Here is a 13,809-nt window from a genome sequence, read left to right as displayed (position 1 = left end):
GAATAAGAGTTGGCCATATTGAAGCACAATATTGTGTATTACTTTAAGCATCAGGGAAAAATATTCAAATTATTCGTTACACTGGAATTTCATTGTTTTAATTATAAAAGATGTAACACGGGTATATTATCTGTTATAATAAAGCTTATATACTGTTTAAGGGTATCTTTGAAAGTAGAGATATCAAGCAACTGAGAGACCTATGGTGATTTCTTATAGAGTTTGAGAATAATTCTACCAGCCTAATTAGTCACCATTTTCTACAGTGTGTATATAGATAGAAAGAAAGATACATATACATATACAATCTGTAAGTTTAGCACAATTGGGGAGCAAGTATCAATGTTGAACAGACATCTGTTTATTTATTAAAAGCAACTGGTTATCAGTTTTGGAAAATATCAGGTTATTAATTGGAATTAAATACATATAACCATTTTGCTTCAAGGGTAATAACTCTAAAGGATTTAAGAAAATAATTATTATTTAAAATACAACTAGTTTTGCAGAGAATGAGCAGGTTGTTATTATTTGGGATCACTGAAAATTATTGAGTATGAGCATATTGATTCTCATTTTAGCAAGATTTTAGCTTTTCAAAGTAGTTTGGAAGATAAATCAGGAGTGATAGTGTTTATGAGACCATGTAAGAGAACAATTAGGATGTCATTTGTGGTCTAGATGAAGTATGACAAAGGTCTAAAGTGATAGTGGGAGCAATAAGAAAAAGATTCCAGATATGTTAAACAGAATTAATAATGATTATGGACAATGAGAGAAGTTCAGAATAAGTCCCTAAATCATAATATGAGGTGGGTGAATTCATCACTAGCTTTCTGGGAAGGGTTTTAAATATGTAAGAAAGTAACTTGTACAAAATTAATAACTATATAAGGTAACTTTTAAGTTATTTCTAAGTTTTTCTTTATTTTTATTTATAGATGCCACTTCAAATGAACAACAAGAGCTATTCTGTCAGAAGTTACAGCAGTGTTGTATACTGTTTGATTTCATGGACTCTGTTTCAGACTTGAAGAGCAAAGAAATTAAAAGAGCAACACTGAATGAACTGGTTGAGTATGTTTCAACTAATCGTGGTGTAATTGTTGAATCAGCGTATTCTGATATAGTAAAAATGGTAAGCCTCTAGACTTATGTTCCTCAGATTGATATAAATTCAAAGTAAGATCTGAGGTATAATTATGAATTAGAGACTGATTTTTAATAAATGTATGCAATTAATACATCCAAAAGAATGTTTTATAAACTAGTCCATTTGAAAGATTATCCATTTACCAGATGCTATCATTGCTTAGGAGTTAGGGAATTTAGTAGCCACATGCCGCAGTCTGGCTGGGCACAAAATCACGAGCCACTCAAGCAGGAACAAACTTTATTTCCAAAACTCCCGCAAATGCCACGCATGCGGCCCTCTCCCGGGACATACTACACCAACAGGAAATCCCTCCTCAGGAATTCCCTCCTACCGCACTTCCCCAACCAATGGGAACTAGCAGGCCAAGGCAGACAGCAGGGGTCTAATCTCCAATTGAATGCACATCTTAACATAATCCTTATCATCTCAATGGCTTGCTGGTGTCACCTTTCAACCAAAAATTCCATGTGTCATTCCTACTTGGCTTTGGCTCTCAGCAGCCACAATTATTGGTGGCTACTGTTTTGGATAGTACAGTCTTAAGCTTAGGAAAAAAAAATGTAGGCTCAAGATTGTACATATAAATTGATAATAGATGATGTCATGGGGGGTGTGAGTAGTCACTGAGAAAGAACTTGTAAAGGGGAAGGAGAAGACCAATGAAAAACTTTGGGGAATAAAATATTTAAGCAAAGGGTAAGGGAGTTTGGTTTAAAAGAAATGATATTTAGGACATTTTAATGTGTTTGTAGACTATAACACTTTAAAACTTGGGTCCTTTGAGAAGTTAAGTAATGCTTCTTATTGAGCATCCTTAATCCAAAATAAGATATACAATACTTTTTGAGCACTAACATGAATCAACAGTGGAAATTTTCATACCTGACTTCACTGATGAGTTGAAGTCAAAACACAGGTGCACTAGAAATATTATATAAAATTACTTTCAGGCTATGTTTATAAGACCTAAATGAGTTTTGTGTTTAGACCTGGATTCCATCCCCAAGATATGTCATTATGTATATATAAGTATTCCAAAATCCAAAATAATCCAGAATTCAAAACACCTCTTAGGCATTGTGGATAAGGAATTCTCAGCCTATACAAGTAAATATTTAGAATGTCTGATGTGATCTGAAAATTACCCCCTTCATTAAAGTAATGGTGTTCAGGATACTATTTATTGGTAATTCAACCTCATCTGCCAAACAGAAATTTGCATGGGATTTGTGATTTTTCATATTTCATTATATTCTAATAAAACACAAAAAATTCAGCTGGAGTAGAGATTTGCCAAGTACACAATTTAAATTTATACCATGGTATAAAATTTAATGGCAAGTACCAGCCTAAGTGCTCTTCAGCAGATGAATGTATAAAGAAAATGTGGTGTATATATATACACACAGTGAAATATTACTCAGCCATAAAGAGGAATGAAATTATGGTATTTGCCAGTTAATGGATGGAACTAGAGACTATCATGCTAAGAGAAATAATCCAGTTTCAAAAACCAAAGGCCAAATGTTCTTTATGATATGTGGATGCTAACACACAATAAAGGTGGGGGAGGGGAGAGTAGAAGTTCATTGGATTAGAGGAAGGGGAATGAAGGAAAGGGGGCATGGGAATAGGAAAAATAGAATGAATCTGGCATAATTTTCCTGTGTTCATATATGAATACATGACAAGTGTAATTCCACATCATGTTCAACCACAAGAATGGGATCCTAATTAGAATAAGTTATACTCCATGTTTATATAATATGTCAAAATACATTCTACTGTCATGTATATCTAAAAAGAACACATTTTTTAAAAAGTTAATAGCAAGTATGACCTATAAAGATTAGCTATAGAGAGAATGTTAATCAAAATGAAAGTGGTTTCCTAAACTTGGGCAGACAGTAAAAAGGGAGCAACAGTTTGAGGATGTAAACATTAAATATTAATGGAGTTCCTATTTTGATTTTTGTTTTATCATTTAAAAATTCCAAGGATAAAAAGCTTCATTTCTTGCTAGGCATGGTGGCACAGGCCTATAATCCCAGTAATTTGTGAGGCTGAGGCAGGAGGTAGCAGGTTTAAAGCCAGCCTCAGCAAATTAGCAAGGCCCTAAGCAACCTGGTAAGACCCTGTCTCAAAATAAATAATAAAAAAGGTTGGGGACATGGCTCAGTGGTTAAGCACCCTTGGATTCAATCCCTGGTATCAAAAAAAAAAAAAAAAAAATCCAGGCGTGATGGCTCACACCCATAATTCCAGCAACTCTGAAGGCCGAAGCAAGAGGATTACAAGTTCAAGACCCTGAGCAATTTGGCAAGACATTGTCTCAAAATAAAAATAAAATGGGCTGTGGATGTAGCTCATTGCAATCCCCTGGGTTAAATCCCCAGTACCAAAAACAACAACCAAAAAAAAAAAAAAAAACCATCATTTCTTAATATTATTGATTTCAAAAGGTTTGTATTCAGGAATTTTGAAAATTTTGCAGACTATTCTGTAATTTGCTACATGTACTCTGGGATTTAATTTCTTTGCCAAAGTGCAAAGGTGTGTGCGTGTTGTTGTTTAACTTCTGGGTACTTAATTTCTAGGTAAGAGTTGAGCCATTTTTCTCACTTAGTCCTTTAAAACTCTTCTGAATATTTGTTATGTACAGATACTTTTATTGGTGGCTGCAAGGTTAACTTTTACTACTGACAAATATGAGATGTAGTTAAGTCTTTTTTTAAATTGGTTCATTTTAGTTATTAGTTAAGTCTTAGAGTAATACTATTAGAAGTATTACTCTACCATGGATGCCACTTCATTAAAAAAAGAAGAATAGTTGGAAACTTGCTTGCATAAATCAAACGCTGCTTATCTTATCCTCTATCCCCTAGATAGTTTATCTCAAATGACCAACCCCATAATTGTCCTTAAATGTTTACTAAACTATTTGGTTTGTCAGTCCTGTCAGTCCGTCATCATTCTTAAAAGAACTAGGGATTGGAACCATGGTCTGTCCTTCACTGGAGAAAAAGAATATGTTGGTATGGAGATAGAGGAAGCAAAAGATGAAATTGTAAATACTATGTTTCACTGAATCTAAAATGAAGAATCTCAAAGCAAATCCTGATTTCAGATCATATGTTTTTAAAAAGTCTCAGAGTAGAGGAAATACAATGAATTAAATGATGAGTTGTTATAAGCTATGATGTCTATAATAATCATGAAGCCCTTTTACCTGTCCTTTAGTGTGGCATGTACATATAAGAATAGAGATGTTTTATTGAACTTGTTTACATGTTGTAAGTATTGAATATGACTGTATTAGAATATGCAAGGAATGGTGGAAAGATTTAAGGAATCAAGTTAGAGATAGGTAAGATTAGTAATTTTGCCCTACTCTCCCCTTTCTTTTTAAGCAAAACTTGGAAAGAAGTGATATTTAAGGAAGAGGAATCTAGAAGTAATCCATAATCTTCAGTAGCTTCAGGAAGTCAGATATTGGGCAGAGAAAAGAGAAAAACACCTGCCTCCTTCATATCTTGAAATTTATAGATTTTTGAAATAAATTTATAGTCACAACTTTTTTCTTAAATCAAGGGTCTTAAAAAGTATTCCATATTGCATTGTTGAATTCAATTATGTAATAAGAACATAAATCTAAATGTATTTTTCTTTGCAGATCAGTGCTAATATCTTCCGTACTCTTCCTCCAAGTGATAATCCAGATTTTGATCCAGAAGAGGATGAACCCACACTTGAGGCCTCTTGGCCTCACATACAAGTATGGAACATGATTATGTCTTGATAATTTTAATATTTTGATATTCTGCTGAAATCATGGCTCTCTCTTTTAGATTCTGAGTGTCTATTTAAAATTTTTTTTTTAAAGAGAGAGTGAGAGAGGAGAGAGAGAGAGAGAGAGAGAGAGAGAGAGAGAGAATTTTTAATATTTATTTTTTAGTTCTCGGCGGACACAACATCTTTGTTGGTATGTGGTACTGAGGATCGAACCTGGGCCGCACGCATGCCAGGCGAGCGCACTACCGCTTGAGCCACATCCCCAGCCCTATTTAAAATTTTTAAATATGTTTTCTTAACATTATTTTCTTTCCCCAAAATGTTTTTTATTGTGATAAAATATAGTTCATAAAATTGACTATATAAACCATTTTTAAGGGCTGGGGTTGTGACTCAGCGGTAGATGACTCGCCTGGCATGTACGAGGCCCTGGGTTCTATCCTCAGCACCACATATAAATTAATTAAATTAAGGTATAAAAAATTTTTTTAAATATATAATTCAGTGGCATTTTATATACTGACCGTGCTCTGCAGTCGTCACCACTATCTAGTTCCAAAACTTTATATCAACCTAAAAGGAAATCCCTTTATCATTAGCAATCATTCTCCATTCCCCCATCTTCATAGGCTCTCACAACTACTAATTTGTTTTCTGTCTCTATACCTGTTTTGTGTATTTTATGTAAATGAGATTATAACCTGTGTACTTTGTGGACTTACTATATATTTTGAAGATTCATTCCTTTTGTAGGAATGTACTCATTTTTGTGGCTGAATAATATTCCATTGTATGGCTACTACTACATTTTTATTTATTTATTAGTTGTTTGATATTTATTTCCACCTTTTAGCTATTGTGACTGGAGCTATTACACGTTCTTGTTTGAATGTTTGTTTCCCATAAGTTTTGATATGTTGTATTTTGTTTTCACTTACCTAAAAATATTTTCTAGTTTCCCATATGTTTTCTTTTTTGATCATTAATCATTTAGGAATAGGTTGCTTAATTTCTATCTGTTTATGACTTCCCCAAATTTTGTTATGTTATTGATTTTATTTCATTGTTTAGAGAATATTCCTTGTATGATTTGAGTTCTTTTAAATAATTTTATGGCCTAGTATACAGTCTATTCTGGAGAATGTCTCATGTGTGCCCATTGAGATAATTATATGTTGCATTATTGGAAGGAATCTTTGGTAAAAGTCTGATAAGCCTGATTTGTTTATGGTGTGGTTCAAGTCTTCTGGTACCTTGTTGATCATCTCTCTATTATGTCCTTTGAAAGTGAGATATGTAAGTCTCCAACTATTATTGTTCAGTTATCTATTTCTCTCTGCATTTCTGTTTTCACTTTAGATATTGTGGGGACTTAGTTGATAGGTACATGCATATATGTAATTGTTATATTCTCATAGATTACCCTTATCATAATAAAATGTCCTTTGTCTCTAACAACAATTTTTATGTCGTCTTATGTTAGTATAGCCATTCCATTTCTCTTCTGGTTACTGTTTGCATAGTACGTATTTTTCATCCTTTTACTTTCAACATATGTATTTCTTTAAAGCATGTCTTTTATAAATACCATATAGTTGAAACATGTTTTTTAAACATTTTATATAATATCTTTTGATTAGAGTGTTTCATCTATTTATATTTAATGTAATTACTAATAAGGGAGAATTTACATCTGCCATTTTTTTTCTAGGTTTTATGTATTTTGTTTTTGTGTTTTTCTGCTTCACTATTACTGTCTTCTTTTGTATTGAATGGGTATTTTCTTGAGTATCGTTTTAATTCCCTGTTTCTTTCTCTTTTTTTTTTTTTTTAAGTTATTTTCACAGTGGTTGTCCTGGGGATTCCAGTTAGCATTTTAAAACAATCTAGTTTGGTTTATTACTTAATTTTAGTAATAAACAAATTTTGATCCAATATACTTTCAATTACTCCCCCTTTCTTTGTGGTATTATTGTCATTAAAAAAAATCACATCTTTACACTTACATGTTCATCAACACACACTTATATAATTAATTGCTTAATGTTACTGCTTTGTTAAGGAAGAAAATAAAAGTTACAAATTAAAATACATGTATTATCTTTAATATTTACTTTTATTGTTATCTTTACACATGCTGTTTATTTCTCTCTATGGATTTAAAATACCATATAATGTCCTTTTCATAAAGAAATTCCTTTAGTATTTCCTAAAGGGCAGATCTGATAGTGACAAATTCTCTTTGGGGTATTTTTGTTTTTTAATATTTTTTAGTTGTAGGTGGACACATATCTTTGTTTTATTTTATTTATTTTTATGTGGTGCTGAGGATCGAGCCCAGTGCCTCACATGTGCAAGGCAAGTGCTGTACCACTGAGCCACAACCCCAGTCTCTTTTTGTTTTTTTAATCTAGGAATGTCTTAATTTCTCCATCATTTTTGAAGGAGAGTTTTTTCCGACAGTCTTTTTCTTTTTTTTTCTAATAGTCTTTTTCCTTTTGAAAGAGTAATTTTAGCTAGCAGTCTTTTCCTTTTGAACACTTTGAAGATGTCATCATATTTGTTTTTTTATGTCCATGGTTTTCTGATGCCATATCGGCCATTCTTTGCATTGAGGATCTCACAGGGGCTAAGTTTTTTTCTTCTTACTGCTTTGAACATCTTCTCTTTAACTTTGGTCAGTTTGACTTTCATGTATCTAGGTATAGATTTCTTTGACTTTATTCTACTTGGGGTTTGTTGAGTTTCAACTAGAGTTCATTGTGCAAATTAATGTTTTACATCAACTTTGAGTTGCTTAGGGTTGTTATTTAAGTATTTCTGCCCCCTTGTCCTCTTTTTTGGTATTCCATGTATGCCATTACAATGGATGGTGTCCTATGGGTCTCTGAAACTCTGTTCATTTTTCTTCATTCTTTTCCCTTTCTGTACTGGATAAGCAGACTCAAACTGGATAATGTCTATTGACCTATTTTCACATTCACTTATTCTCTCCTTTGCCTGCTCAGAACTGTTTTTATGGGAAAGCAAGTTCACTGACATCCTCACTCTGCCATTCCCGAAGTCCATCTCAGTAACACATCTTTGTAAAGATTGATGGTGCAGTAGTAGTCTTCCTGCCCCATGTGCCATGTGTGACAACTCATGCCCCCCATATCATTGGAAAGCTGGTAATAAAAACTGGGTGTGGTGGTGTGCACCTGTCATTACAGCTACACAGCAGGCCAAGGCAGGAGGATCACAAGTTCAAGGCCAGCCTGAGAAATTCAGAGAGACCCTGTCTCAAAAAATAAAAAGGACTAAGGATGTAGCTCAATGGTAGAGCAGCCCTGGGTTCACAAGAAAGAACAAAAAACTTATAGGTGGAACTAATTCTTCCATTCAGCCTTCCCTAATTCTCCCTGGCTTTAGCTACTTCATTCAAACATTCCCTCAACTGTTTTAGTTATAGTGACTTTAATGTTATCCAGGGTTCACTCAGTAGAATCACTTTGGTACTACCTCACTTGATACATTAGTAACTGGAACTCCTTAGATAGGACTCAGGTCAGATCTTCTTATACCACTTGTGTTATAAAAATTACTATACAGATTTCATTATAAGCCAGGTGGCACACGCCTGTAATCTTAAGTCACTTGGGAGGCTGAAGCAGGAAGATTTTGAGTTCAAAGCCAGCCTCAACAACTTAGCAAAATATTATATGCATATGTTCTTATATATCTGGTCTTTGCGATCTTTTTGACAGTATACTTTAAGTTTTTGTTCCCTTAAAGTGTCTAGTTCAAATGCTCTGAGACTGCTTGAATGGTACCTTCAGTTTATAGGTGCTTTCTTATTTCTAAAACAGGGCTCTGAGGGAGAAAGTAAAAGTTTGCAAGTCTGTGTCTGATGCATCCAATGTAATTGTTCTTTCATATTTTAAAAATAATACTAATGGTCGCAAATTTGCAGGCAAGCATAGTGAAGTGTTTTACAGGAATTTAATGTATTGCCAATGTGTGACCAGTGATGTTTATTTGTTAGACTACTGATCATGTTGAGCTAATAATAGCAATTAATAACAGGTATTATTTACCAAGTACTCACCCTGTTCCAGAGATAGTGTTAACTGCTTCATATACATCATCTCATTTGATCCTTATAGTAGCACTATGAAGTAGATATTGTTTACACTCTGTAGATAAACTTAGATTTTAAAGATTAAGAAACCTGCCCGAGATGATACAGATAGTAAGCTGCAAAATCAGGTTTACAACTTGAGCATTGTTCCAAAATTTTTTGCTGTAGCCAAAAGCTTTACTATCTTTCTTAGATTCATCTGGGACCCTATAATAGTTGACCACCCTAAAATAGGCATAAATTTTTGAGATTTTTTTTAAAAAGAGAGAGAGAGAGAGTTTTTTTAATATTTTATTTTTCAGTTTTCAGTGAACACAACATCTTTATTTTATGTGGTGCTGAGGATCAAACCCAGCGCCCTGTGCATGCCAGGCGAGCGCGTTACAGCTTGAGCCACATCCCCAGCCCATTTTTGAGATTTAATTCATACTTTAGCATCATTATAACATCGTATATTAGATCTCCCAAATAATTCAACTAGCCATCATTTTTTTTCTTTTAGCCCTCATAAGTGAGTCTAGATGTGCCTTATGTATATGGATCGAGAGTTTATATACACACACACACACACACACACACACACACACACACATACATATTCAAATTCTAACCAGGGCACTTATCTACTGAGCCACATCTCCATCCCTTTTTTTTTTTTTTTTTTTTTGTGTGTGTGTGTGTGTGTGTGTTTGTTTGTTTTGTTTGTTGGTTGGTTGGTTTTGGTGGTAGTGGTGTTTGAACCCAGGAGTGCTCTACCACTGGGCTACAAACCCAGCCCTTTTATTTTTTATATTTTATTTTAGCCCTTTTATTTTTTATATTTTATTTTACTTTATTTTATTTGGAACTGGGACTTGAACCCAAGGGCACTTAACCACTGAGCCACATCCCCAGCACCTTTTTGTATTTTTTATTTAGAGACAGGATCTTACTGAGTTGCTTAGGCCCTCACTAAGTTGCTGAGGCTGGGTTTGAACTCATGATCCTCCTGCCTCAGTCTCCCAAGGTGTTACAGATGTGTGCCATCGTGCCAGCAAATTCCAGTTTTGATACTTTTTTTAGCTATGTGATCTTTATTTAGCTGCTTAACTTCTCTGAGCCTGCATTCTCCTTTCTAAAATTAGGATGAAACAGTGATTCAAGGATTTAATGAACAATGTATACACAAAACCTTGCACAATTTTTAAAAGCTTATACCCTCTGGGTTGCTGTTGTTCCCTTCTGTTTTCCTTAAAATATATTACTTTTAGTATTTTAGGGGAAGTATACTTTTGCTCCATGGTTATCTTTATGATGACAATATGATACCTGTGTTTCTCTTCTATAGCTAATTTAGATTCCCTGTAATGAGAATACTGAAGTAGAAAGTAGTTTCTACTTTCCCTACTTCTCTCTTCCTTAGCATCTAATGTAAAGTAACACCCTTTTACTATCACAGTAAATATCTAATGATAATTTTAATATTCTTCTACTTTCTGTAAAATCTCCATCCTGTTCCCAACTCCAATTTTAGATAGTCATATAATACCTATATGGTCAGAACATTTTAACTAATTGTACACTATTCTATTATTTTTCTTCCCGACATTCATTAGTAGTTTTACAGGTAATATATTTAATGTTTGCCCTTTGAGTTGCTTAGGGTTGTTATTTAAGTATTTCTGCCCCCTGTCCTCTTTTTTTGGTACTCCCATGGGTGCCATTACAATGGATGGTGTCCTTACATCAAAGTATCTGCGGTCATTTTGGGAGTAATTTAGAGCTTATTCAGAAGGGCTCATGAAAACATTATTCCCTGAATTCTTGTATTTTTAAGAGCAGTTAGTGTATATTCTTTATTTTTAAAGATCAACTTGATGTGACGTTAAAATCCATGGTTGATCTTCTCTACTGGAATACCTTATCTATGTTATTCCATTGTCTCCTGACTTCACTGTGATTTTCTTTCCCTTGTACCTAGACTTAGGTTTTTGCCTAAATGCCCAAAGGATACTTTTTTTTTTAATGGCCAGTTTTTTTTGTTTTTTTTTATTGGAGTATACATCAATGTTAGTTTTTCTGGGTCACTTTTCCCAGTTGATTAATGTTCTTTCACTCTAAAAGTTTGCTCATACTTCTGAAGTATTTTTCTTCATTAATAGTTCTTCATACCTCTTTTGTTTAACTGCTTTGCTTTTCATCTTTGGGGGGGTGCCTGCTATTCATGTGTTGGCTCTTTTTGGCCTCTGTGTCTCTTTATTTTCCCTTAAACTATTGTTGTTAATCTCTTCATTCTTTTGGGTGGTTTTAGGTTTTCTTTTGTCTCACCCTCTTTTTCCTTTTATTCCCTGACTCTAGTTGCAAAGCAGTCTGACAGAGTGAATATTTATTTATTTATTTATTTTATTTTATTTTTTTTTAAAGAGAGAGTGAAAGAGAGGAGAGAGGAGAGAGAGAGAGAGAGAGAGAGAGAGAGAGAGAGAGAATTTTTTTTTTTAATATTTATTTTTTAGTTCTCGGCGGACACAACATCTTTGTTGGTACGTGGTGCTGAGGATCGAACCCGGGCCGCACGCATGCCAGGCCAGCGCGCTACCGCTTGAGCCACATCCCCAGCCCAGAGTGAATATTTAGTTTCTGCAGATTGAGTAGCAGGGACAGGCAAGGGGAATAGAATGGGTGTTAGATTAGTCAACTGGCAGTGCTTTACCACAGATAAGAACTATAGGAGGGAAGAATCTGTCTTAAAAAAAATAAATATGGTGCATTTTTAAGTAACAAACAACAGGATAGATCATCAGTAACATCAGCTACTTTCCAACATAGTCCCTGGGAGATACAGAGGAACTTTGCTTAATATGTGGGGGCAAGACATGATTTCAAATTAAATTGTTGATTTTTTTATTTTACAAGGACCATTATATTTTCTTTTGTAATTAAAGACAAGAGAAATAAAATTACATTCTATATTATTCAGGGCCCTTTAGGCAATAGTTTGCCTTTTACATATTTATTTATTCTGTTTATTTGTTTTCCACATACAGTGGAAGTAGAGTCTAGGATTAGTGAAAGCTGATAATAATTTTAATGTTTATCAGCACATTAAAGCTTAAAGAATTAGAAAATGTGAAGTGGCAAATAATTTTTAATAGAACTGTACACAAGATCATCTGAAATTTTGTGCCATAGTTGGAATAAAATTAATGAGACTATATTTAATATTTCAAAGATTTTAAAAGCATAAAATTCTCATTAGCTGATGTTACTTTTTTTTTTAATCACATGTAGCTGGATAGTCTGAAAAAGATTCCTTAATTAGTCTTTGAATTTTTAAAAATAAAGATAGTTTTTCCATTAGAATATTTTTAAATGCTCATGAAAATTAACAGTGGAAATTCAGCCAAATAAACAATATGCTTTCCACTTTTCACTGGTATAATTTGAGGTTTTATTTAAATTCCCCAAAATGAGTAGTTCTTAACATTTTAGGAGGTGGTTAATTACTTTCAAAGAATGATTTTTTAAAAATGGGTTCTCACCCAAGATACATTCCACAGGGACCCACAAGAAATTTCCATTCATCCATGGTTCCTTGAATAAAATGCTCTGCTCTAGATACATATGTTTATAGAATCTTCCTAATTATTAATTCTTGGTGTATAATTTTTGAATTGGCTATTAAATGGTCTAAGACATCAGAAACTACTTCACACTGTTACCTGATTTATAGGATTTGTCACATTGTAGCTACATACATATTTAATCATCTTAATATTTCTTACAGAATATTTAAAAAGCTGCTCTGATAATGAGATTATAGAGAGTTATCACACAGAAGACATTTGCTCCATAAATGTTTCCTCCCCTGTTATAAACGTGCTTTGAATCAAATGGCCTGGATTTTCCTGTTTTGCATTAAAAGTTTACATTTTATATTTAGCTTATCAGATCCTTAACATGAGAAACTATTTTGATATGGTAGAAAATAAACACTAAGTTGTTAATGAGGGGGAGTAATCACAAGTAATCCCAGAACCTTCCAGACCTTTGTTACCTTAGCCCTTTTCATGAATTTTCTAAAAATGCTAATTTACAAGTTTTTCTCTTTCTGCTTCCTTTCACATGTAGTGGAAATACTACAGGGAGACAGAAGAAAGAGACAAAAGACCTTTTCAGTACTTGGGAGGGTTATATATTTTAATTTATCAAGTGTAGTATTACATGGTAATTGTTAACATATAACAGTTTAAAGTTATATTCTCTTTTCTTTCCTAGGTGTTACTGTTTTCTATTTATTGAGGAAGAAGAATATAGTAATTTTCTGTTTACTTCCTTTTAGATAATTAGAAGAGTACTACCTTGGAATACATACCAGATTGTACATACAGTATTTTCATTTTATTAATGACTTCAGTGGCACAGATAATTAAGATTTAATTAGTGAAGCCAGGTATGGTGGCATGTTTTGCTTATGATCTTAGTTACTTCAGCAGTTGAGGTAAGATCCTTTATGCCATGAGTTTGAGACCAGCCTGGGCAGTGTAGCAAGACTTCATCATATATATATATATATATAGAACATCTACATTTTTTTTAGGAATAACCTGTATTTTAGAGAATGTAAGCATCTTCACTGGCCCCTATAATTAGGAATTTTACACACATGTTTTACAAAGTACACCTTTACCTCAAATAACTATTGGCCAGAAAATGTCTTTTAAATATTTTTAGGTGTTAAGAATCTAAAATGATAGGGATCATA

At 33.4% G+C, this 13,809-nt stretch overlaps 1 protein-coding gene across 1 annotated transcript in view; it reads left to right on the top strand.

Annotated features, from left to right (window-relative positions):
* Positions 1 to 13,809, top strand: part of Ppp2r5a (protein phosphatase 2 regulatory subunit B'alpha) — a 66,368-nt gene that overhangs the window by 31,580 nt on the left and 20,979 nt on the right. Inside the window, exons 2-3 of the mRNA XM_026387417.2 lie at positions 942 to 1,138; positions 4,830 to 4,931. Of these exons, the coding sequence (XP_026243202.1) occupies positions 942 to 1,138; positions 4,830 to 4,931 (299 nt within the window). The remainder of the gene's footprint in view (positions 1 to 941; positions 1,139 to 4,829; positions 4,932 to 13,809) is intronic.

Source organism: Urocitellus parryii, chromosome 9 (genome assembly GCF_045843805.1).
Source record: "Urocitellus parryii isolate mUroPar1 chromosome 9, mUroPar1.hap1, whole genome shotgun sequence".
Lineage (NCBI taxonomy): Eukaryota > Metazoa > Chordata > Mammalia > Rodentia > Sciuridae > Urocitellus > Urocitellus parryii.
The sequence above is the reverse complement of the archived record's forward strand: the minus strand, read 5'-3'. Positions and strand labels throughout refer to the sequence as shown.